Source organism: Rhyacophila brunnea, unplaced genomic scaffold, assembly GCF_057557595.1.
Source record: "Rhyacophila brunnea isolate RB1 unplaced genomic scaffold, BYU_Rbru_1.0 scaffold_8, whole genome shotgun sequence".
NCBI lineage: Eukaryota > Metazoa > Arthropoda > Insecta > Trichoptera > Rhyacophilidae > Rhyacophila > Rhyacophila brunnea.
Window position 1 is genome coordinate 39803804 of NW_028233350.1, and position 27984 is coordinate 39831787.

The window sequence follows — 27984 nt, forward strand, 5'->3', positions numbered from 1 at the left end:
TTTTGTTTATGTTTTCTTGACTTCCATATTACCTAAGTTATGTAGCACTGCATATGCACTATTCTGCTCATTCAATCTATCTCTCAAACTATCTTTGATAATACCGATCAGTGTTACATGTCAGACTGTTTGAAAGCGAACCCACCGAGGAAATTTTTTATTAACTTATTTTATTACTTCTTCCACGGCGCTACACCCCGGGGTGGGATTTGGCCTCCTCCACAACCGCTCTCCACTCACTCCGGTCTCTCGCCACACTTCTCCAGTTACCGGGTCTTCCTATATGAAGCCAGTCCACTTCTACGGCGTCAGCCCATCTCCTTCTTGGTCGGCCTCTGGGTCTCTTTTCCGTTGGGGTACTTAATTAATTGGGGTAATTTTTATTATTATTGAAGTCAATACTCTTTCCCCAATTGAAAAATGTGGTGATAAAAATAACTAGGTAGGTACTACTTTCATTTCCTTGCCTACTTAAGAAAATATAAAGTGAATGCATTGTGATCAATGACTATTGATTGTGATTTATTCAGTAGGTATTGCTTATATCTACTGAAATAAATTACAATTTTAACTCCTTAGACGAGCATTTCAAAGCACACTTGGAAGTTTTCATAAAACCTTTTAGGAGAAATAGTTGTCAGAAGCCGTCCATATATGATGTCACACTTTAAAGGGGTCTGATATGTGATGATTTGTGACGAAGAGGGGAGGGGGATGAGATAAAATGTGACGTCACAAAGTAAAAAAATATATAAAAGGATTGGGAAACGGGGATTTAAGGATAAATATTAAAAAAAAAAAAAAAATGTTTTTTAACATTTGGTTAATGGTTAACAAAAATGTGATATAGACAGGGGTAAGCAAATTATGTGACGATGGAGGGGGGGAGGTTAAAAAATAACCAAAATCGTCTATCATATGTGGAAGGCCCCTTGGTGGAAACAGGTAGAAAACTACGGCGCCGTCAAAGCATATAATCACAATTTTATTAATATCCAACACCATGCCATTAGGATGAAAAGCTGTCTGCAAGACCTAGCGGGACAGACTGGTGAGAGCCAGCTGGCTCAGCTAGTTAAACACGAATAATTAAAAATAGTTCTGTGTTTCATTTATTATTTGCAAATATTCTTCCACACAATAAAAGTTTTAATTAGTAGTAACTAAAGAACACAACAATTGGTGACCCTGAAAAGTGAATATCCAGCCTTTACATAACAAATTTGATAATAAAAAAGTGTTATAATTCCAACTAATATAATTAGTTCAATCAAAAAAATAATAAATATATGTTGCATTTAAATAAATATTTGTTTAAATTTTAACGCACACAACAATAAAACGACTCATTAATATCTCGACAATGCAATACGAGAAAGACAGCGAAATAAACAACATGCCATTCGTATCCTTAAAGTGACCGACATTCTGGATTGACAAATCCGACAACGTGGTTTATCCAAGTGGAAACACACAACTCTAAAGAACACTACACGTCTACGACATTTCCAACATATGTAATTTTATTATTGTTTATGTATTTAAATATTCTAAACAACGATGATGGTTTTGAGCATTTTATTGCTTCATTATGTAACAATATTTGACACTGTTGGTCCATTTAGCTTATTTGTATTAATACTTATTGTGAAATAAATAATGTTTACGAAAATATGATACAAAATATAACAATGGATTCTGAATTTATATAAACGACATAGACCTCTGATTTACATTCACTTTATAATATTTGCTTAGATAAGTCATGTGTCATAGTAAATTAGGAGTTTATGGGTATTTCCACAAATTAAACTTTGGGTTTTGCCTCCATCAGTAAATTTGCATATGCATGCCTACTTAATTGCAGTCATTAAATTTATTACGTTCCAAGAAAAAAGTATTTTACATTTATTTACAAGTATTTTTATTTCGATTTCGTATTCGTATTCGTCTTTGCGACCAAATTCTATTTCGAATTATGAAATAACGAATATTTCGATTCATAACGAACTTTTTGTGTAAAAAAATGATTCTTGGGAATAAAATTGATGGAAAATTCAAAATAGGGTGAAATTCAATTTAGCAAATATTGGGGTTATAGTGTAATGTGAAAGCTTTAGTTCTGGTACAAGTCAAAAGATGTTGCATAATTGAAAAGGTTAACCGGTGTAGTAATTAATTAAACTATAACATCTATTCAAGGTTAATCTTTGCAATACATATCTATATTGTGAACAATTTGTGAATTCACTGATTTAGTGAATACAAAATTGTGTTGATCTCTTTCAATTGACAAATACTGGAGATAATAGTGTAAAATTTGCTACACATGAATCCGAAATTCAAAATGACATGTAGGTAATTTAGTAATTTAAAAATTGGCCATTGAGTCCTTTTTTCCTTTTTTTGTCAGTTTTATATAGAAAGTTTATGTCGAAATCCCAGCATGGGTGTGGGGAATAGACATGTAATAAAACAATCTGTCTTTATTTTAAAATACGTATACTTAATATAATAAAATTTATAATACACTATTGTGGTGAGTATTACATAGTAAGAACATATTTTTCTCTTACATTCGTCGACTAAGGTATTATTAGTGCGGTAGAATTGAGAAGCCACAGGTTGGTGTTGAACTGATCGGCAGATGGGGCACCGACATTGAACACCAATTCGATTCGATCCGACGATGTATAAATCGGAATTTCAACTATGTTTTCCTTGAACCGCTCGTTTATAGATTCCTACAAACAAAATAATAGTCACATAAAGTAAAAATGATAACAACTGAAATATTAATTAGACTGTTTAGTATATAATAACTGATAACAGACCAGATAAATATGGATTACAAATGACAATTATATTGCTTATACTATGAAATTACCCTTTTGGTGATTGCATATATTCATGTAAGTGATTAATATGTCATTCATTATAAAGGCTGTTTTATTTTTTGGAACTTCTTTCTTCTTTCGACCATGTCCGATCCTAATAGGATCATATGGGCCTCCACAGAGTAGAGGTTTGTATTAACAAATTTTGTTTTTTACGACAAATGGATGTCAGCCACTTGCTCAACCTATTAGGTCAGACACAAATTGAAAAACAATATGTGTATTACCAAAAGGTTAACTATCAATCTGAACTGTGATACTGCACTCACTTTTTGACACTTATGATCAGTATAGTCTGGCAAATCATCATGGATAGAGTCACCACGCTTGAACAACGCTGTCAAACCATCCATTGAACTGTGGATGAATTTCGCACCACATCCTCTCTAAACGACGCAGTAACACCAACACATATTGTCTGATGTATCTTGTACAAAAAATAACTAAACTGGTGCATGATCAAAAGCATGAAAAGAGTATTGGGCTCATTGTTCTGCATGGTATCTTCGGACCCGTCAATGACACAGTTTAGATGGAGACGATACAATTGCGATCTGTACGCTTTGTATGGGGGCACACAATCCATCAAATTGGGCCGACTTAGATGGCACTGGATGGACGAGTCATGCATGACAAAGAAACTGACATTCGGGAAGCCGGAAGGCAAACATAAACCTGGTCGACCTCGTACAAGATGGAGGGATAGTGTCGTGTTGGATTTAAAAACGTTAGGCGTCTTAAACTGCAGGGAAGCAGCTTTGAACACACCTGGATGGAGGCAGATACTATGAGAATCCAGACCCACATAGGGTTGTAGTGCCGATGATGATGATCACTTTCCCCGATTATTCTAATCATAATTACAATGCTAATGGCCGTTATATATTACTAACTAATAAATCAATTTGGTCCATAACATATTATAATATATCTATGAAAAGATAAAACTTAAAACTAACTTGTCAGCTTATAATGTCATGGGTCCCAGGTTCAAATTCAGGATCTAGCAAATTCACATGCTGTTTCAATTGATTAGATCTAGCATATAGTAATTTAGTATTTAAAATGCACAAAAATTACCTGAAACATACTTTTTTTTTTGTTTTTCTTCTACTCAGCATGTCACAAGCATTTAAATAATATTTTTAATGTGTGTTTGGATCATTTTATTATTGGATTGGTTTAGTATGGATTTAATAGGTTGAGTGGCTAACATCCATTTCTCGTGTTTGCATAAAGAGACATCATCATACTGTCGTGGTAGATAAATTAATGCACACTTCCCGTATTGTAAATTTAAAATATTATGAAATGAATATATTTTACGTACGGCAGGGACAAATTTCAGAGAGATGGGAGGGGCAGGAGTTGGCGTCGGTGAGTCAGATCGGCACGGCTGAAGTCTCCCACTTTCCCAAATGGCTCCTTCCAGCCACAAATCCTTCAATACTATTTTTGCTATGGTTGGATCTGCATCTGTAATAAATAATTCAAAATAGCGTTATTATTTGCTTGTTTACTATCCATATTAAAAATCAAGTGTACATGTAACACCGAATGTGTGAAATTGCGTATTACACGAAATCGGCAATATTTTGCCTAATTCATGAATAAAGCAACGGGCTTGCATTATTCATGACTTGGACAATTTATCTGCCGAATGCGTGAATTTGGCAGGGTATGGAATTCTTAAACTGTCAACATGACAGTGGAAAAAGTAAATTTAATACGGATGGTTTTATTAGTTATAATTGTACATAATATAATATTATTATTATTAGGTTAGGTTAGGTTAGGTTTTGTAATTCTGAATTCAACTGAATGTCGATTTTGAGGTTAGCTAACAAGTGTCAACAAACTATCAAATCATACTATCACAAACAAACAATCGATCATTGCCTGATACCCAAGCACGAATCAAATCGCGAAAATACCTTTTATTAAATTGTTCCGTTATCATATTATAGTTCTAGATTTTTTTTGGGCATAGTAAATGGATATGAACGTCATTGTAGTTATTGATTGGTATATTTTTATATAATCAATGACATTTGACATATTTGGTTAGTTTGATTAGTTGCAAAAAACACCACCGGAGCGCGACCATCTATTTTGACCAATGCATGAGCATTTGACACATTTGGTTTAGTTGCAAAAAACACCACCGTAGTGCTACCATCTAATTTGCCCAATGCATGAACTTGGCAGAAAAATTACTGCCGAATTCACGCACTCGGCAGATATTTTGCCTAATTCATGAATAAGGCAACGGGCTTACATTTTTCATGAAATAGGCAAAATTTTGCCGATTTTATGTAATAAGCAATTTTACACATTCGGCGTAACAGATATAAACAAACAGGACATAATATGGCTATGTGGCTCATGAATCATTAATAATAATCGTCTTGGTCAAATATAATTTAATGGAGTCAGTAACATTTCTTACAATCAAGGTGAAACCTGTGTCACAATCAGTGGCGGCTCCTCTAATACCATGCAAGTGCAATGCACTGCCTGCATCTTTTAAGACATCGCTCAACTTTTCGTTGTTACTCATATGTGTATCACTCACTTCGCGAAGTAGAACGTGTAGCAGTATTATGAACAATACTCCTTTCATGCGCGCAAAGCTATTGCAATCGAAACTAACCTAACCGAAAAAAAAAAAAAATTTTAAACGGTACATGTCCAAACACGTGCGTTACCATGATCTTACTCCCTACTTCATTTATCGTTTGTCATTTTATGGCTACGGCCGTATGTTGTAGCTTAACCACTGGGGAGTGCCAATAGAAATGGCGTATTTCACGCTAATCATTTATGCTTGAAACACAAAAATGTTATTTATCACAAATATTGAATTGTGAACAAATCAGTTTTTATTCACATTTATATAAAATGTTCCAGTTAAAGAAAAAAGTATTATACAAACTAATGCTCTTACCTCCGTCTCCCCAAGTTGTAACAGGAACGAGTCGATCGGGAGGAACTCCTAAGCGTAAAGTAGCCTCCCACCGGAGTGCAAAAGGTACTCTTTCAGGTCGCAGAAGGGATTTGAGTGAAGGTAATTGCGAGATGGCACTGCCGTTTGATATGCTCCTTTGGGCATGTCCAGCGCGATCACATAATCCCACCAGGAATCTACTCGCCGACCGCTGCCCGCCCGCCCAGTAACTCATCCAAGGTTCCGGGGTCTGAAACAAGTTATTGAAATTGAAGTCAACACATACTAATCTACCACTGCTTAGTTTTTGTCAATTGTGAGTGCTTAGCTATTTATAAAGAGAAAAGTTTCAAAATAGATATCACATAAAGTTTTCGTTAGTTAAAACTAAAGTAACTAACTTTAAAATAAATGTGGTAAGTATAAAAAACAAAATAATTGGGATAATAGAGTATGCTAAAACTCTGAAATGGAAATGGGCAGGACACATTACTCGAATATGAGACAATTGCTGGACAAATTTAGTCATCTAAAGGTAACCAAGCAAGGTGTAGAAAACGTTAAGATGTGTGAAAGGATCTGACGACCAAGGAATGGAATGAGTTTCAAGAGGCCTTCATCCAGCTGTAGATTAATTCAAGCTGATGATGATGAAATGATGAGATGAAAACCCAGACAAAATAAAAAGTTATCTGTAAACCGTGTCACTTCAATTTCAACCAGACACCTTGCGGTTAAAAAAAACTTTATGGCCGTGTAGTTTTGTAGTGATCAGTAGACATATGCTGTGAAAATGGACATGAATGTCACACTTGTAATAGTAAAAAAGGCGGAAAAGAAAATCTGAAAAAAAACTACAAGAGAAACATTGTATAGGCTAAAAGGAAAGATTTTACACTACAATGTTATGTTTACTTGGACAATGAAATACCATTTAAATTCACAATTCTTTTCTAAAAATGAAATTGAATATTTTTTTACATTTGAACAATTGGTTCACAGAGAAATGGTGAAAAAATAACTGTCGTGGGTTTGCAATTATCTAAAAAAAAAATCTAAAATAGCAAAGTAATTTATGTCTAAAAGTAGCCTCGTACTTACCTGATCGGTGATAAGTTCTTCAGCCAGGTGTCTGAATGCTTTATCGGTAATGGAAGTTGGATTCCTCAAAGCGGCAAGATCACTGTGAACTTTCTTAACGGCTGATACTGCAGCTGTCCATTCTTGAACGGCCAAAGCAGTCAAACCGCTGCTGTCTGCTTTGAACTGATCAAAACAAAACAAGATTACATACCTAATTAATCCTTTAATTCTGGTACGAGTCGAAGATGGTCATTGTTTGTTGTAATTAATAATACAATACTATACATTCATAACAAATTCAAATTTCATGAATTGAGGCGTCTAATTCCAAAAAGCGATAAGTCCACATTTGGTCAAAATCGAGAAAAAAATATGCACGTATTCTTTGTATAATTTTACACAATATGTATTAATCTATAAATTCCAAAACGCGACATAACCCTACGAAAAAAAATATTTTAAGTCTCAATTTATTACAAAAAGTGCCAAGTCCGTGTTTCATATTATTTAAAGCTTGGTTGATTTCGCGCGTGTTTAAGTCAACCAATAAGGGAACGTTCAATATTGAAAAGGGCGTCTCCCATGCCGTAGCATCTGATAAACTCATGACAGTGCCACGGAAATGTGTGCCTTATGCGGAGTAAATTAAAAAGTGAAGTACAAATACCGCTACGTCCAATTTTATGTTGCCTATAATTATTACATTTAAGAGTTTATCGGCTGAAACAAATTGCCATTTGGTTCTAATTTCGACATAGAATACAACGAAGAAAATAATCTCACGTTAAAACAAATAATTGAAGCTTGAAACATAAAAACGTTGTTTCCTGAAAATATTGAATTGTGGACTTGTCGCTTTTTGTAATTAGACGCCTCAATTATCATATTATCTGTACTTAAAAATTACTATATTGTAGTGAGCAAAAATGAAAGTTTATAATAATCTTACAGTAAGGATTCTTACCTTAACATCTGACACTTTGGCTTTGACAAGTGAATCCGTACCGCTGTTAATTTTTTTCCATAAAGAAAATATCGGCATTAGCTTCTTCTTCAACAACTTGTGATCCTGGTGCAGAGATGCTTCGCCGTGAGAATATGATTCTACACAACAAATAAATAAAAACCTCAAAAATAATGTATAGATAATGACTAAAACCCCAGATACAGTGTGGTTACTAAAAAATTTGGACTTTGGAATTTTTATGTATTTCAAGTAGTTATTATAATATTATAATCTACATAATTTGGAACCCTCAAAAACATGCGTATTGGAAGAATAAATCCAGCCAACATGTTATACCAATTAAGCCTTCAGTGCCAAACCAAATCATGATGAAATTAACTAACAACTATGAGATTGAAGAGTAATAAAATTTTGTGAATATTGACAAACATCTTTTGTGAAGTTGATCTTGATCCCTAGACGAAGATCTCTCCAAATTCTAGTTTTAATGTACTTGCACTCTCCAATAATTTTCAATTAAACTATTTTTTATATACACAAGATGAATAATACAAGATTAACAATTTATATTATAAGAAATATAATATCAACTATCTAACCTACTATGTATCAACATTCTTCTCTGTGTTTTTTGTTTAAATTCCATTTGGAGGTAAAGTGAAAAAGTGAATATTTTACTATGAAGTAAAAAGGTCTCCAATAAAATACTAATATTATTATTGTAACCATGTAATCATACCGGAATGAAATTAATTAATAAGTGAATTACAATAGGAAACAACAGCAGAATTTAGTTTTTCATCTCTACTGAAAGTAAGACAATGTAGAGGAAGAAAAGATTCCTCTGGCATTGTGGCCACGACGAAATCACTTTGGAACGGTGCTGTTATCATTTGAAAGTAACGACGCCAACACCTAAATGAGTCGCCTACACTGCCACAAGAATCTGACACCATTCTACCTCTGGGTCAGTGGCGAACAGTGGAGGTAGGGTATGGAGCACACTTTGTCAATCATTATTATTTGTTATCATTGACTGAGTTGGTTAGTTTTTAAAATTCAATTAAACCCTGCCTAAACGAAGCCATAATAGATTCTATCTATACAAAATCTAAAATTATATATACATAATTTGAAATATTTATCTATTATGGTGAACACCATCTGCAATTTATATTCTCAGTTCAATGAAAACAAATAAGTGATGTATGTCTGACAAAGTGTGCACTATCTTTGTCAGATCTCCACAGCTTACCTCCACTCTTCGCCACTGTTCTGAGGTCCAGATAATATTTCATTACAAACTTATTGAATAGGTATCTTACTCAATTGAGTGATAACATCGCTACCGGCCTGTTGCTCTTTAGCACGGTGAATATTGTTGGGAAGTCCCAACTGAGCAGGGCTGTCGTTGACTGGAAAATTCGACAGCACCGCCATGTAGTCCTGCAATTTTTACGGCAAGTTACAATAATATTGAGTTCATTCGAGTGCATCTAAGATACCGTGGAAGTTGCAGAATGTAATGGGCAATGGTGTATTTAGTTTTATATCAAATATTCATAAAAGCAAGCGGCGGGGCAGTCTGAGGAATCTTCACAATAAAGATTTTTCATTAATTTATTTTCTTTTTTAATGTTTTTTCAGGCTGTGGATTACTGCGGTGGTGGCCTGGTCGGTACAATAGAAACTCAACCGGACACGTGGTCGGGTTGCGACTCTGACAACAATCAAAACACGAAACCTTTAAAGAACACCTCCAGAAAAAACCACAAGTTTCATCATTCTTCATTTTTCAATGCTGACAGCAAACAAAAGAACTCCATTCCATCATGGTCCAACGACAAAGCGGATGAGATTAATCTACCGCCTAGAAATCACCGTCGGATAATTTCATCATCGCCTAACAATACTCCAAATAGACTTCAAAATCATTGCGAAGAAGACTTAAATCAATCGCATAGAAATCAAGACGTGGGGATGTTAAGTCCTGGAAATAATCGACATAGGAGTCCAGAATTGCAGTGTAATGGATCTAGAGAATCAAATTTAGTGATGTGTCACGAGGATTCGTCACTGAACGATTCGATGCCTTTGCGTTATGATGAACGAAATATATAAATGAATGAAATGTTATGAACCTCGAATTTATTTACGTTATCGTTATACCATCGTATTGCTTCTCAGTACGGCTACCAAATTTAAACACAACATAGTTAACCATAATATTATGTTCTACTAAAATAACTAAAAATAATTACCACTAACTTTATATTTAATACAAAAACAATAAATTTCAGCACCACATGCTCGCAGTTTTTAAATGAATGTAGGTAGTCATTCAAATCAATATTTACCGGGCGGGCCGAATTAAGCGGGCCGAATGCTTTCTCACTCGCACTCATGGTTCATTTTTGTTCAGGCCTTGATCTTGGTATATTTCTAGTTAAGTGGAATGTAATGTCTAGGACATAGGTAGATATATTTATGTATGACTTTCACATGTAGAATTGACAGTTTTCCAAAAAAATATGAAATTTTAAATATAATTTAGCCATAAAGGCAGCTAAGATAATACTATCAGGGTTTCCTGCGATGGAACACTTTGCAAATCCTGAAATTTTTCCGGAACACCTTGTTTATTTTGTAGTGTAGGTAAATAATAGATAATCAAAAATTTTGAAAAAATGAGAAAAAACAGTAGGTAATTAACAATAATTATAACAATAAATAAATGATATTGGGTCCTTGAATTGCAAAACTTCTTGATATCAGGCACAATATTAGAAAGTTGAATTCTTACATCTGGTGTGGCGTCGAGCCTGTTCCTGGACTTTGACATCGTTGCAGAATAATAAGAAAATTCTGCTTGGCATAAATATATCGTAGTAAACAGAAGTAAAACAATAATGGCTTGGTTTGACCATGTACTCTTCTGATAAATTCGTGGAACACCTATTCTCATTTCACAGAATACCATGCGTTCACACCATTATGTTCTGATCATACACACGCCACTGATAACATTATAAGTGTTTATAAAAAATGTACCTGTAAATGTCGCGTCATGGGCAGCGCAATGTCTATACCGAGTGGCTTCCACTTGTGACCGGCCACTTCTTCATCGAAGTGCTTGGCAATAAGAGCCGTCGCCAGAGCAGCGTCTCTCTGGCAGGTGACTCGCCCGCTGTACATGGCGGCACAGAGACCACCGGCAGTAGCCCGGGTGGCACTGCGTACCGCCACCCACCCGGCTGACGCATCTCCCCAGCTGAAGCCGTACTTGGCTCGCCACCCTGCACATAATAGTAATTACAATTTATTGTTTAATAAGACTAAGTTTAGTATGAATAAACTTTCACTGCTGTGTTTTACAAGTTGTTATTGTATTATAAATAATATATAATTACTGAAAATGGTTGCAAAAGGAATGATTTTCACCTTGAGGAATGTAGGAGCATCGTTCCTGTATGATGCTGTGAACCAGTCCCAGGGAAAATTCCAGCCGCACCCTTTTCGGATCTCCATCTCCATGACCATCTAAGCCTTGAACTTTTCCACTTTGAGGACTCCACAAGGACAGAGTACGAATTATATTGTTGCGAATTCCAGCTGGAGCCTATTCAAAAACATATACATACCTAAATTTAATCTAAATTTGCAATGTCATTAAGAGTGTTAACACAGTTGACAAAAATAGTATTATTACTCATTCATTAGAAATGGCGAGGGGTAGAGGTAGGCAGTTAAAATTCGACATAAATAGTGAACACTAAACTTTTTAACTAACTAAACAGCAAGTTTTCAAATGAAACACAAATTTCAAATGTACACCTTTTCAAGTATTTCATTCATAGTCTCCGGTGCCGAGTTTTCAACCAGATGTCCTGGCAATCAAATGGTGTCCCACTCGCAGGCGATCTATTCATATGTAGGTATATTTTTATCATTATTTTTTATATTTTGCCAGACAGACAATGTTTTTTTGCCAATTTAAACAGCAAGTTACTGGTAAATTAGTAGACAAGTGAGTTATGTATAAAATTCATACACAGTCAGTGAAAATAACTTTCAAACAATCGTTATCCAATAGATCCATTCAAATATCTAATAGGGTGTTAAGTAACACTGTTATAACATTGAATAGATTTAAGTCTTGTTTATTACCTCCATAACAACATTGATGCAAGCCGTAGCGAAAAGCGGCGGCACTGATGCGCCGTCCTCGGCAACGATCCAAACACGAGTGCGTGAATGCGGCTCGAGGATATCATGACGCTGCGCCAGAAGCACCCTCTCGGCCGCAGACCACGCTCCTACTCCCACACTCACCACTGCCCATCCGCCACACTTCTCCGCCCACCGCACCGTCTCTCTTGTCGATTCTTCGCTCTGCTGGTCTTCGGCCGACAACCATACCTTTAATTTAAATAATTATTAGTGAACTGTTTTTTAAAATTTATTAAATGTAATATCGAAGTTAATAAAAGTAAAGTAAATTACTATGTTCGCTCCTAAGTGGAGCATATATCGCACCATCGCAACTAAACTGCCACAATCCAAAAAACGTCAAACAGAGAAAATCAGCTTTGAAGTTTTTACTTTTCGCATTTTTGTACTGTGTTTTTGAAATATGTTTAGATATTGAACGAAGTTTTGACTTGAATTTGATGACTTAGAGATATGAAATTTTCGGTACATATACTATGAACGATAGACAATGAAACGTAGTAATTAACTCAAAACACGTAAATTTGGACTTGTGGCGGTTTAGTTGGGAGGGTGCGATATACCTCCTCAGAGTGGAGGTTATATTAACTGATATTTTTTTACAAAGAAAGGTTGTTAATTATTCACCCAACCTATTGTACTGGATCAAATACACATTGAAAAAACAACATGCACCCCACGGTTTCATAGACGGCCGCTCTACCAACTCAACTATCGTATACTCAGACTAAGGCAATAGTTCACTGTGTTAATTAAAACCAACGATGCAATTCGGATATTGGATTTAGCTGAAAGAGCCTGTAGCCATGATATTTTCAAACGTAACCCGTGGTCCTTATTAATATTGTCAGGGTTCGGGTGTATTTTGATGGCCTCCCTTACCAATCGCGAAAAGTATCCTTTGTTCCAGCCGAATATCTTGGTCTCGAGGTAAAATTTGTGCTCACTCAGACACTTTTTATTGCATCATGGCTTCCACCTCTTTCAACCAAATTCAATGTTCGATCTGGCATCTATAATAATAGTCACAATTAGTAACACAATAACTTTTTTTACTCTGAGCAATATTTACTGTCAGCTAAATCAGCACACACGCTCCTATCTGCCGTGGCCTGGTTATTAGAAAGCCTCTGTAAAATCACTCAAAGCACACCCGAGTGCATGGCAACCTTAGTCTTGGGTATACTACCCTCCACGTAACCTTGCAATTTGGAATAGATTTTTTTGAATTACATGATGAAATCAGCCAATCAGGCGCCTGGCATTTACTAATACATTGATACGGAGTGCGTATACACACAAATCTTGTCACTGTGTACAATTGGAAAGTTACGTGGAGGATACCCTATCTGCTCCTGAGACATTTTCACTAATGCCGAACATCCAAATGTAGGGCCTCGTGATACGCTCGATTAAGACCGAGTGTGGTGCAAGGCAGGTTGGTTTGGAGGGGTCTATGGCTAAATTAAACACTTTTCACATTATATAATTTAGAAAAACACTAACTGAGAGAGTATATCACAACCAATAGAAAAAACTTTTTTTTTGAAAAAAGTAAGCCAACCGGTCGGGAATCGAACCCGGCATTTCCAACGGGTAAACGCCCCAAACTCGTCGCATTCAACCATTATGCTACGGAAGACATAGTTTTTTCTATTGGTTGTGATATACTCTCTCAGTTAGTGTTTTTCTAAATTATATAATGTTCAATAATCAGAATGATATATTCTTAAATCTTGTGAATTATTCGTTTGAATAAAAGAAATAGTTAATTAAACGCTTTTTGATACAGTTTGAGCAGTGTTCGCATTCATACACCTAACTAGTACATTTAACTAGTTTATCTCTTGAGAATAGCCTCTGCAATGAACACGAAATGCCGAAGAAAGAATGAAGTACCTACCTAATTTACTATTAAAAAATAAAAAATAAACAGAGATACCTACTTGTCTATAATTATCAATGCCCACAAGATGTGCAGCTTTGGTTTTGATTTGGTCAATGGGATCATTGTCTTCTGTCCCGATCACCAAAATGGGCTGCTCCGGTGAGCCCCATCTCTCCACCACTGACAGTATGTCACCACCGGGAAGCAACTGGTTTACTCCTGAAAGTACATTGACCATTTCAAAGTAAATTCAGTGTTTGATTTAATGTTTAATCCATGCTTACTGATACTCACATAATAATGCATAGGAAAGGGATGGAAACCAATGCATTGTTATGGTAAGGTATCGGTCATTCTTCTGTGATCCGTCCGTGTCCGAGCAAGTCGCTCTATTGTCCACTCTGTATGTATTTTTACAATTTAACCAAGTTCAATTTAACCATGTAAATTCATTCTGCCATGTTCCCATGGTAAAGAAATGGACTCATTAATTGTGTTTTATATTAAATTATCATAAAAATTTTGTTGTAATTGTCAAATCCCTGTATAAATAAATCATCTGCTGACCATGTGGCAATTTTTGTTGTTGTTATTACTCTCTAATGCTTTTGCTGTTATAGTGGAAGGTAACCGGAAGAGGGGAAATTACACTAAATATAAACTTAATAGAGAGTGCGACACTTCGTAGCCTTGTGGTACAGCCTCAATGGTTCCGTCACAGTGGCCGACCCTCCCTCACCCTGTAGCGGTGCTGCAAAAGCGATCTACGCGCTACAGATCTAACATGGCGGGAGTCGTGAGAGTTGGCAATGGACCGAGGGAAGTGACGTGAACTTGTACTTGTCTTATGCCCCAATGCTGCAGGGCAGAGAGCCTGAGACAGGGTGAAAGAAAAAAGAAGAAACTTAATAGGTATTTTTTAGTGCGTTCGAATATTGTGATACCATATCTTAATATACTAACCGAGTATCTGTGACGCAGCTTTCATGAGCGAGGAATATAGTTTGTCAGGTTTAGTGGCCCAAACGAGAATCACTTTCTGAAACGGCGTCAACCCGACTTCGGCCGGAATACTCTCCCAATCACCCGACTGAGAAAATTTCTTCCAAATGTTTGCATCTATAAGACGGAGACGGGAATATGTCTCCGGTAAACACAGCTGTAAAGAAGTTATCATAAATATTGTATTAAAACAAATAATTAATGTTTTTAATTTCAATAATTGCTTTCGTTTCTTCACTGTCTTGACGATAATGTGTATCTTCAAGCGATAATTACAATGAACTGACACCTATTAGTCACTGTATTTTACAGAGCATAAATGTGGCTGATAGTTTCAAAGTCGGTAAACCCCATATTCCGCCATTTTGAGATAATCATAAAAACCAACAACCACATTAATTAAGACAGCATATAGAATATTTTAACACATTAGTAAACAATTAGGAAAGGTGAATAGCGAAATAAAATGTCCTTAACTTAATCACGTAAAATCATGTTTAAAGTTAGTCATAAAATATAACAAAAAATGGCTGCTGAAAATAAATGACTTTGCAATCAACCGCCGGCTTAATTCTATTTAATAAACACACGGAGCTTAATTTGATATTTTATGAATATACATGGAAAAGTACTTACAGAAGCAGAATACAGAAAAATATCAACAAAAAAAATTAAAATGGAGGTTACCGAATTTGAAACTATGGAATAGCCTCAAATAATAGTTTATTATGCTTATTTTTACTATTTACAACTCTAATTTTTACAACGTTTTTATTAGGTCGTATTCTTATTTGTCCGGTGGTTATTTATCCGGTACACATCTTGCAATCGATTTTTAACTTTTAACTAACTTCCCGACTAGCTAGACATTTGAAACTTTTAGAATATATCAGAACACGATGCCAATGCATTTTTTTAATACTTTTAGCCATCTTTAAGTAGAATTGAATTCATTTTCAGTTAATTCTGTTTTGTATGAAATGTTATTTCGGAAGAAATCCGTAATCCAATCCACTATTATTGGTTGCTAGGGGTCTGGGGTCCTAGCAACTAAATTATTAATATATACATGCGTTACTATGGAAATCAATATGAATGTCAAAATGACATTTCAGTATTATTTCTATCAAGTTCAAATTTTTTTGATCGTTTAAGCTAGTCAAGTCAAGTTTATATGATTTTTTATATGAAGTTTATATGATTGAAATTTTAAAAACGTTGTATTTAAAAAGTTCTTTTTATCTTGTAATTATTTCTGATAGATCCAAAAATTTCTTATGCCAAGAGTATTTTAGAACTTAACTTTAGCTTTACAATGAGAAAAATCCATCAGAATATTTCATAACATCAATTAAATTTATATTTGATGTATGAGAATTTTAGACCAAATCCGAAAACAACTGTGATTTTTTGCCATGTTATATATACTAGGTACATATAGAAAGAGTTATGAATAATGTCAAATGGCAAAAATTAGGAATAAGCTAATTAAAAAATAATATATCAGTTTATGTACTTTAATAATGCTTTGAAGAGTACTTTAATAATGCTTTGAACATATTATGTTTTCTTCAAAATGGCAAAAAATTGACAAGAATTGAAAATCCTACCTTGATCATTTGAACATAAGAGTGTCGTTGATCACTTATCCAAGATGGGACTTCATTTGCGACATTCAATTCATTTTTTCCACCTATTTGACTCTCCGGAATGCTTATCAAAACTTCCCACTCCTGAAAACAATAGTAGGTCAAGCAATAAATATTATGCCATTATTACGACACAATAAAACCACGATAATACCAAAGAATTTTGAATCTGATTTTTTATTAAACGATTATAAGTGGTTTTTGCATTGATATAATGTAATTCTTCTATTCGAAGTGCCAAGAAACAAATAGCGGCTCGCGTTCTGGTTTGAGGTTTGTGTGTTTTATGTAAATAATCACTGTAAAAATTATGATCAATGTGACACCCCGTAAATCCGGGTAGGGAGGGGAGACGGGGCCACACGGCCGATCCGACCTCCGCGCTCGACTCTCCGGTCGGCCTGACGTTAATGACGCCCTCGTAGCGTGCCGTCGGCAGAACGCGGGAGCCACACGACCAGCTTCCACCCTTCGACTAGCTCAGAATAGTTCAAGGCGGTCAATAGTAGCTGGTTTTTAATTCGGTAGAGCACGTTCAGTGTACGGTAGGTCTTGACAGTTGGGGGTAAATGCAGGATTGACGGGATGGTAAAATGATGAACGCACGTTGTTCGTAGCACAAATCGTTGCCGAAAGTTTTATTATTAATTTAGGGTTCACAACAAAAACAAAAAAAATTACATACACAACACAATACACAATTATTAAGTTTTCACAGTTTATAAATTTTGAACAGCCCCCTAAATTTTTTTTAAATGGGCGCCTAGGCTGTCAATTAAAATCTAAAGGATCTAATCCTTCCACGTTCGTAACACGTGTACGCTGAAATTATTTTTTCACAATAGGCGAAAACCCTAGGAATGGTTCGCGAGGACACACAGTCCTATCCAACGACCTCGGTGGTACTACCCTCGCCAGCCTCGACACCTACCGTGTCGCGGCTGCGTCTCCTCTTTTGGGCTTTATCGCTGTCCCTTTCAGCAGAATGTTTGGCTTTTGCCTGGGTTTTACCGTAAGGGTCGTCCAAGTTACCTTTTTGCCAGGTAGATTGAAAGTTACAGCGGATTTCAAAGAATTGAGCCCAAAAGAAACAACATTTGTAGTAATTACTAAAGAGCATTATATTCATACGGCGGCGATAAAAGAACTTTGGCTTGGCGGAATATAGGAAACATGAATGTGGCATCCATAACTTCGCTCGTACTTTAACCATAAAGGGGTCCTCCACGCACGTAGAAACGTGGAGGTATCAAATGTATTGCTTTTGGCTGCCTACATAAAATTAACAAGAGAGCATCTTACCACAGGTAAACTTTATATCAAATATCTGCTTTGCCAAGGTAATTTATGTGAGATGCGTGAATGGAAAACTGAAGTCGAATTTCATTATACACTACCTAATCTAGGCACTGGCAAACCGCGGGCCGCATGCGTATTTTTCTGCAGCCCGCGAGCGATACTATTTTATTTTTGAAAAAGATTCACGTTTTTATAAAAAAGATTGAAAATAAATATTTTAAAAATTTTTTTGTCTTGTAATTCCATCATCTCGGGTCGTGTTCAAACTAAAAAAGAATTTAAAATTGTGCGTGAACTAAACCATACCAATGGTGAGGTAGCACAGGGTGGAGATATTTGCCCAGTTTCTTTCCAGTGTATGTGTGAGTTTACGACCGCGGCATACACTCAAACAAAGCACACTGTATGACTGTATGCATATTACATGCATGTTTACGGGTTGTCGATCAGTGTTGTTTATATGTGTGCGTCATACAGTGTCTGTGAATTCGAAGAGGTAAGAAGAAATCGGGCGGGTGGGGCTTGTGACGTCACGAGCCCCGACGAGTTTCGACTTGTCAAGCCGACAACCAATTACCAAATCCTGCAGTTTATATTTTTTTTTCATGATAATAAATAGTGTACATATAAAAATGGTATTTTACTTGTGGCCCGCAGCCGCTCATTTTGAATTCCTGAATTTGATCCTTAATCCGAAAAGTTTGCCCCCCCCCCTGATCTAATCCTATGAATTTTTTTTTTTTGACAATATAATAATATGTCCATGATTAACTAATACCCTATCCATGGAATAAGCCAAACCGAATCGTTTATTACCCTCCAAACTTACGCTGTTTCCGTTTACAACCATTTACTAACTATGTAGTCGAGTGTTCATGGTAGTGCTTGCGAAACTGTATACAGACATCGCTTCGTGTTCCGTTATGCTTCACTCAAATCATAGTGTTCGGGTATGCTCGCATATTTGGATCAAGTATTCATTCTACCAAAATCAGAAGAATATCTTTCTCTATGGTCACTTTTTAACAAGTTTGATATCTATGGACGCTTAAACGTCAAACAAAAATAACACAGGATGTAATTTTTGCATTTTTCCGCGAGATATCTCTAGTAGTAATACAATGCCAATATTGAAAATGAAAGATGTTAAAATCGCTACGTCACTTACGTACTCATTATTTCTTATATTTTTCGATTAATACTGCATTATGGCCGGATAATCCGAATGCCGAATAAACGTTATTGAATAAATATAATCATTACAATATAAACAAATGAAAGTAAATGGTTATCGTGATAGTATACCTACCTACCATATAATTATTATGCATACATCGATTCCAGCATAATCATGCGAATTGAGTTGTTAAAAATATTATATTATATTTATTTGATTTTCATGAATCTGCGTCTGATGTGTATTTACTAACGAGACTCTTAAATTCGAAGGCGTCGCCGCTTTTATGAAATTTGCGGCATTGTAAATTAGCTTCATCTACGAAAGCAAATTTTAATACCTATAAATAAACCATTCATGATTGAATAAAATGAAGCACCAATTATAGGATCAATTGTAAAATAGATAATACCATTAGACAATAATCAAAATAATTCACTGAATCATAATGAAATACGGACAAAAACAAGTACTTAGGTATGACAATTATCAACAAACGCGGGCTGTCAGTTGCAATCTGTCAAAAATCGAATCTTCGGGTTCGGCGAGATGCTTATGTACAAAATCTCCATGAACGGAATTATACGTTTTGCATGCCATCTGGCATAAAATCGCATTCAAAAATATTGGATGAAAGGCCCCTTATTGGGTGAATCTGAAATTGTAGTGGAATATCATAGTACAAGCGTGAAGTTCTCTTCAAATGAACCTGCAATACGAAGTCACTTTTAGCTAACTTAATCAGTAGACCAGAGGTTTTTTTTTTTTGCTTAAATTTTATATATTTAGGCTACATCTCTATAGAAGGTTATTTTTCAACATCTTTGGCTAATCCAGATTTTCCGTTATTATATCATATAATTGTATTTGAGAAAAAAATCAGCTTTTTAACTTGACGGTGCTAAATCGTCCCATTCCTTCAGTAGGCATCTATTGTTATTGACTATTGTCTCACCTGCAACGGTATGTGCTCTGGATATATCAGATGAAGTAGATACAGAGTGACAGAGCAGTGGTGCTCTTTATGAAGAGCCGTTAAAACTCTTTCTAGCATCGCTCGAACCACGTTACGACTCACACCATCCGGACCACCGATGGTTGAATCCTGAAAAAAATGTACAAGATTTCATATAACGTCATTCAATCAAAACTTGACCAACATTTAATGACCTTGATAAAATACTCACTTTGGATGAAGAGAGTGCTTTTAGAAAGAGTTGAACGACAGTGTGAAGGCTGAGGGCAGCCCGAGGATGCTTGATGGCGAGAGTGGCCACTGCGATGGCGGATGCTGCTGCTCGGGCTGCACTCGGCGAATAGTGGCCGCAGCGTAGGTCTGCAGCCGCCGACACCTCATCAGCTTGCTTCAGAGCTTCTTTTATCTCTCGTCCCGCTTGCTGTGTCTTCTCCAGAGACTCTAACAATGGAGCATTGTGGAGGATGTCGCCCGATGACAATTGACTTAGCAATGTTACCTAAAATATATCACAATATTTAATTTTATGAATTAATTGTTTGTTTTTGATAATTACAAGCCAAGCTGGAAATTATTTTATAAACCACAAAATATGGAACAGAACCACCCCTACAAACCTCCATGATCATTTTCTGATTAGTATACACAGATGAGTGTGGATGGAAAATGAACTCTACCAACATTACAATAGTGTCATTATTGCAGATCTACATTCATAACTTAATACATTAGACGCTAAAGACACGCCCAGCGCGTAACGATTAGGTGGCCATTCAATATAATTATCATGCTATTTAAATGTGGTAATTAAAAAGTAATTATCTAGTCAGCAGTCAATGTGTAAACAGCACTGTTGTAAATCTTATAGTAAAAATACATAATATGGTATGTACTTAAAAATGGTTTCAACCTACACTGCAATAGAAGTGATTATTGAAGATTTTAGTAGCAATTTTCATATACAGCTGCTAGCTGTAGGCATTTTGAACTTTATATGTAGCGAGTTGCATCCGATCATCACATGCTATGTGGCTTGCAGGGACCCCCATATATGTACGGGATGTATATAAAGAGCATGTGATTACCACCAGCTGCTGTGATCAACGGTTATCTATGCGCAGTGTTCATCACCAGTAAAGAAAAATCACACTAATGATACGTAAAAATTGGCTTTACATAACTTTATTCAGTATTGCGATTTGTACCTGCAATTGTGTTTGCTGAATTTGCAGTCGACTCTTTTCTGAATTGATGTGCATCAATTGCTCTTGAAGTTCTGGCTCCTCCTGCTTGACTGCATGGTATACCAATTGATCTAAAATTAAATTAATTAATTAATTAAACCCTTCTCACAATAATTTAAATATTTTACAATAAATTCTTCATTGTCCATATCTCTCCATAGGTGCAGCATGCGGACACCACTTGGCGCTTCCAAGAATTTCTGTTGTATAGTCATCCGTAGCTCGACCAAATACACCCTGCCAATGGTACTTGGCATTTAGTGCTCAACCACTGTGTTCCTTCAAGAAAGGACAGGCGAGTTCGAAACTCTCTTGAGGCTTCTACTCCAACATCACATATTTATCTTGGATATGACAAAAGACTGCATGGTCTACTCATTTACATACCTTTTCTGTTACTGATAAAATTACACCATTACATACCTAATACCCGCAGCAAGTATCTGTTCTCGAAGCTGTGAATCACTCGCTACCATAGGCCCAAATGCACAGTTAGAATACAAGCAACGAACAGACATTTGCTTTTAACCAAGTACAATTATTATTGAAAGTCACAAGACATTTCACTTTGAATCGAATGTTTCTACATCCATTCATATTTGGATAGCACGCTTTCTTTGCGAAGTACCATCTCCCATGACGTGCACCCCGGACATTCAAAACTGTCGATACTTACGAGAGAAATTGTGACAGGTACTATTGCACACAATATTAATTTTCTTCACATTAATTCTTAGGCCAATGCGAAACAGCATATTGATTCTCTTGAATGAATAAGACGGAGCAAAATAAGTAATCTGAATATCTATTACCTGTCAACCCTTCCAGTTGGGGAGTAAAATCTACGATAGATATAAGGGTGCGGTGATATGGAAGCAATCTGCTCGGCAGAGAAGTGTCCCGCGAACAGAGCACCAATCGAAATGCAGGATTTATATTATTCACGCCGATGATAGAAGAAGGTATTTGTCCTCTCAAAAGAGAGCACCAGCTATTGTCTATCACAGTCAACTCTTCAACGATAAAGACTTTACCAAACCTGAAAGGTGGAAAGAAACTCCATTAATATAATAATTATTCATGAAAGTATAATGATAGGCACGAGGGCAAAAAGGGTAAAGTGAGGACTACATACCTGATGGCATGCTGAAGTGAAGTGTTGAATTTGTCACTGTGCTGTGAAACAATGTCTTTAGGCGTCTTTGCGAGGTAACTTAGTAACCATTTAATAGAGCCTCCATTAGGATCGATAATTAAAGGAACGAGACCGCATTTTGACTCTTTCAATACCTAAAAAAGTAAATAATATTATATGCTTTCAATCAATGTGGGTTTCACATTGCAGATTCATTTGTAGCAAACTTCACACTACTATTTCCCGCATTTATCAAAATTCGCACGCATTTCAACTTAATTTTGGATAGGTACACTTAAACAGTCAATTCCATAAATTATGTTCAAATATATTGTTAAAACAATCTTACATTTATTACGAGCATGTTTTTTTTTTTAATTACTACATACATTGACCATTTCCAATACTAAACATGTTTGACTTGTACCGGAACAAAACATTCATATTATAATGCAAATGTGGCTTTAACCATAGACTAATAATTATTCTGCTATATTTAGCTATAAGTCAGACAACATCAATTATTATATGTACATAGATGGGCAGCTAAACACACAATATTTATATGAACACTAACAAAAATTTCATGTAATACATATGAAATGTTGAATAATGTTTAAAAATAGTTGCCAAAGATGATGGTATGTTTTAATGCGCCAACTTACAAAATGTAAATATAAAAAGTGGAGAGGTGTTCAATAACCATTCGTCCAATTCATCAGGTCCTTGCGGTGGATCAGATATACATCTGGCACCCACATTGACCTAGTGCGTAGAGGGACGGCCATTTTTGTACAGATACGAAGACATGGGTTGCGGGTTCAAATCCACAGCTGGTCAAAACATCATGTTGTTTTTGTTCCAAGTTACCGAACACACATCAAGTGCTGTAAGTATTAAAAGTTCATAAGACTCCTTTGTATTATAGTCATTACTCTTTCCTGGAGATTAGGTTACTTTTTTAATCATAATATTGTGTGTGCTTTTTTAATAAATCAAACCTACTTCGTTAATAATGATGGCATTATGTAAAGCGCTAGAGTCTGAAGGCAATCCATCGGAAGTCCACTGCGCCACATCGTCATGCGTTGTCAGGAAGTGCTTCACATCAAACTGCGAATTTAGTCCAACCGTCTTGCACCATTGCTGAAGAATACCGCTGAAAATTTAAGTAATACCAACACATTTGAAAAAGCAATAATAGTGTTATTTTTATTTAGCTATTAGCCCATATCAGGTCAACAACCAACCACAAGCAATTAAACACAAAGTTAAATTCACTCAATCGGTACTTCCATAAATCATTATTAAAATGTACAGATATTCCCGAGATAAGCCGAGAAACCTGGATTTGTTACAAATGGATGGAATTGTTTTATCTCCCGTTACTGTATTGTCAACCTTAGGTTACCCAGCCCATTAAACTGCGAATATTTGAGGCGTCTAATTACAAAAAGCGACAAGTCCACAATTTCCAGCTTCAACTATTTGTTTTAACGTGAGATTTTCTTTCCCGTTGTATTCTATGTCAAAATTAGAAACAAATGACAATTTGTTTCAGCCGATAAACACTTAAATGTAATAAATATAGGCAAAATAAAATTGGACTTAGCGCTACTTGTACTTCAATTTTTAATTTATCCCGCATAAGGCACATATTTCCGTGGCACTGTCATAAGTTAACCAGATGCTACAGCATGGGAGACGCCCTTTTCAATATTGAACGTTCCCTTATTGGTTGACTTAAACACGCGCGAAATAAACCAAGCTTTAAATAATATGAAACACGGACTTGGCGCTTTTTGTAATAAATCGAGACTTAAAATATTTTTTTTCGATGGGTTATGTCGCGTTTTGGAATTTATAGATCAATACATATTTTGTAAAATTATATAAAGAATACGTGCGTATTTTTTTCTCGATTCTGACCAAATGTGGACTTATCGCTTTTTGGAATTACACGCCTCATTTCAACTAACATGCACTTCATCATATTCATATTTCGGCTATTTCTACAATCATTAATAATCTAATTACATAAAATGTTTTTAAAACATTTTCAAAATCGATTGCATTATCCAGTAAATACATACAATGAAATGTCAAATAATGCTTTGTGGCTATAAATAAGATTTTACAACTGCCAATTTTCAATGCTACAACATAGTTCAACTGTGGTATCAATACAGAATTTTGCTATTGTTGTTATGTGCCATACAAATTACGTAACTATAGTGAGCCAACATTCCAGTAGCTTCGACTTTGGCTGGAAACAATGAGTTCATTGTTTTACATGTTTCATTTTTGGTTTCTTGCATCATCAATATTATTCCTGCCTAGTGGCTATCCAGTAATATAAAAAACACTCTTCAGTTGGACTAGAACCAGAAACACATATTGTAGTAATATTCAAACTTTATATTAGTATACCAGTAAAAATGTTATGTGATTTTATGTTATAAAGTGGAAAATAAAGGACAACATTAATTTTAATTAATAATATCTTATAATAACTCCAACCCATAACATAGTTACCAATTCAACCACACCCAAAAGAAGAAAAATCACCATTAAAAATTGTAATATAAAAAGACTTTCTTTAGTTATAGTCAAAACTTGATTGTGACCATGAATTAATATCATTATGGAAAACATGGACTGGGTGCGTGGAAGAAGAATGGATAGAGTCGATGGAGATCGGTCATGAAGGATTCCAGATCCTGTCCCAGAGGATAAAAATAAAATTGTCATTGCATAAAAATAAAACAATGAATCACCTGCGCTTTCCTTCATTTTCATTTGCCAGATAAGTGATAAAGCCTGCCGCAAGAAGAGCTCGAATAGAGATTTCGTCACACTCTGTTGTTAGTTCTTGTAACTAAAATAAAAGACAAAAAAAATAAATTCATATGTACAAATATCTTTTTTTACTATGGTCGATCCTAAGAAGATCATAATAATAACCCTCCACAGAGTGGAGGTTGTATTAACATTATTTTTTACGAGAAATGGACGTTAGCCACGAATGAAAATTGAAAATTAACATGTGAATTTTCCAGACCTGGGATTCGAACCCGGGACCCACCGAAAGTGAGTTAATGCTTTGTTCATATAGGAGTCGAATTATATGTACTGACATTTGTTTGCCATCTGTGAAATTCATCGGACAACTTTGAAACCAGCTGTTCTGCTTTGTTGATGGTATTTTGTGCAGCGGTGAGCCTTATCTCAATCTCAGTGGCCTCCTTGGTGTATGTGTTGAGCTGGTCCTTGAGCGCGGCGACTCTCTCGTCCACCGTGTTCAGTCCGCTGCTCAGAGTTTCCATTTGTGCTTCAGCATCGGCCAGGTTCCTACAAGCATAACATTAATTGGATTGATCACAAGCCAGTCGCCATAGATGGAGCCAGTTTTGGTTTTTGACTTAGTGACTATCAGGCCCTAAAATGCAAGAAATACAAAGCCCAAAGAGTATCCTCAAATATTACCAATATAGAATACGCATTTCGTTTACGTGACAAGCGTAAAATTATTATGATAAACATAAATTTACCCTATACTTCTTTACACTCGAGTTTGGTATAGACATTTGGTATAGAAGTTAATTCTAATATGAGGGTTTTCCAAGAATTAAAGACCTTTTTTCATTTTTGGCGACGTGGATGTTATTTCTCAAAAGATAGCAGCACTGGCATGTAGCGTAATCTTCCCTCTCCAGAACGAGTGGTGAGCCGGCTCGGTAGCTGCTTCAGTATGACCTTTGCGTCCGTTTGAGATGGAGGCTCTACTTTCGAATTGCGCCGAATGTGAGGTGTGTTCAATCATTCGGTTTCTCAACCAGGAGGGAGTCAACCCTGTTGAAATCCATCGTCGTTTCACATCCAATTATGGTAATGTGATGAACCAGCGGAATGTCAGGAGGTGGTGTACTGAGATTTAGAGTGGTAAAACGAGTATTCACGATGAGGGAGGGAGGGGAAGGAGGACCTCAACTGGTGACATTTTGTTGAAGAAAATCAATGATAAAGTCTGACAGTCCGTGAGCTCGCAATTTTGATCCCAGACGTCAGTAAGTCTACCATACAAACGATTTTGAGGAGAAAATTGGGGTATGCAAAGGTGTGCTCGTTGGTTGCCCAAAATGCTGACAGAAGCTCACAAACAAAATCGTGTGAAAAGCGCTTAGGTCTTTTTGAAGCTTTTGGACTCATTCAAATGGGATGTCCTCCGTCATCCTGCTCACAACCTCGACCTGGCGCCAAGTTATTTTCTTCTTTTTCTTCACCCGAAGCATCATTTGGCCAGAAAACGATTGACGAGGACATGGAGGAAGAGATGAGAAGATTTTTAAGGTCGGTGAGGCCGGAATTCTACTAGGGAATCAAGAACCTACTACCACGGCTCACCAAGTGCATCGATCGTAACGGGGATTACGTCAAAAAATAGTGGGGATATGTACCTAAAATTTTGTATGCTTTTTTTGTAAAAATAAAATTTTAAAAATAAAAGCAACCCTCGTATGTAACAAGATTTATCAAACAAATGACATGATTTTGTATGTAGTATCAATATTTATTAATTACTTACTTTGCCAGATGTCTTTGTTCCTGTTCCAGCGGAGTAATTTTGTGCAGCACATTGGCGTAACGGACGTTGGCCAACACCCAAGCAGCAAGAGGCGCACATGCGATGGAAGCGCGTCGCGCCGTCTTTTCTTGGAAAGATGACTCCCTCTGCACCAAGAGTTTCTCCACGGCTGTGAGACTTTCACGGGTTATGTTGCTGGCGTCAAACGTCCTACGAAATCGATTTAACATAATTTAGTCGTACATACTCACCCTAAAGATTTAAGAATGTGGCATTCTTCATTGACTGTACATAATTTATATAGAAAAAATCATTTTGTCAGATTCTCAATACGGATCATCAGGTTAATTAACTAATTTCTTTGAACCTATGCTTTTCTTTGGTGATGATTCGTTATGAAATAATACCTGATGTCTTCTTTGATCCCTCTCCTAGAGAGAAAGACTTTCATGGAGTGCCAGGAGGTGTCAGCGATGCCCATTAGTCGAAGAACGGCTTCCAAGACGTCCCGTACTGGGACAGGCGGGGCTCGCAGCGAGCGCACTTCACTCAGAGACTCCGTCCCAATGTCGCCGACCGCCGCGCGAGCCTCTTGGATGGCCGGCTCTACTTCTGACAACTCTGATTCAATAGCCTTTTTCCTAAAGACAGAATACAAAAAAAATGTAAAGGTCCGCTTTGCCATTTGGACAAGAAGATATTAATTCTTTTTATACTCATCACCCCAGCCTTCAGTAACTCCATTTCCACAATATGGATAATACGTATGATCTCTAATGATATACAATCGAACTTGGTTATTACGAGGAAGATGGGACCGACTGAATTTGCTCGTTATAAGCATTACTCGTTATATCGTTATATAACATTTTTTACGCCACATTCTATTTACGCATAGAACATAA

The 27984-nt window shown here is 36.1% G+C and overlaps 1 protein-coding gene across 1 annotated transcript; it reads right to left on the reverse strand.

The window, feature by feature from the left end:
• Positions 1-2532: 2532 nt before the first annotated feature.
• On the reverse strand, positions 2533-27812 carry LOC147064220 (cytoplasmic dynein 2 heavy chain 1-like). The gene is made up of 22 exons (XM_085958676.1): positions 27487-27812; positions 27080-27289; positions 25632-25845; positions 25272-25372; positions 23500-23653; positions 22495-22649; positions 22172-22398; positions 21321-21430; positions 20327-20614; positions 20095-20244; positions 16625-16747; positions 14976-15171; positions 14071-14231; positions 12062-12313; positions 11336-11513; positions 10946-11190; positions 9220-9340; positions 7892-8031; positions 6946-7110; positions 5845-6094; positions 4228-4373; positions 2533-2744 (listed from the first exon to the last, which is right to left on the reverse strand). Exons 1-22 carry the CDS (start codon positions 27762-27764, stop codon positions 2586-2588), a joined length of 4023 nt encoding a protein of 1340 aa, XP_085814802.1. The 5' UTR covers positions 27765-27812; the 3' UTR covers positions 2533-2585.
• Between the last annotated feature and the right edge of the window lie 172 nt (positions 27813-27984).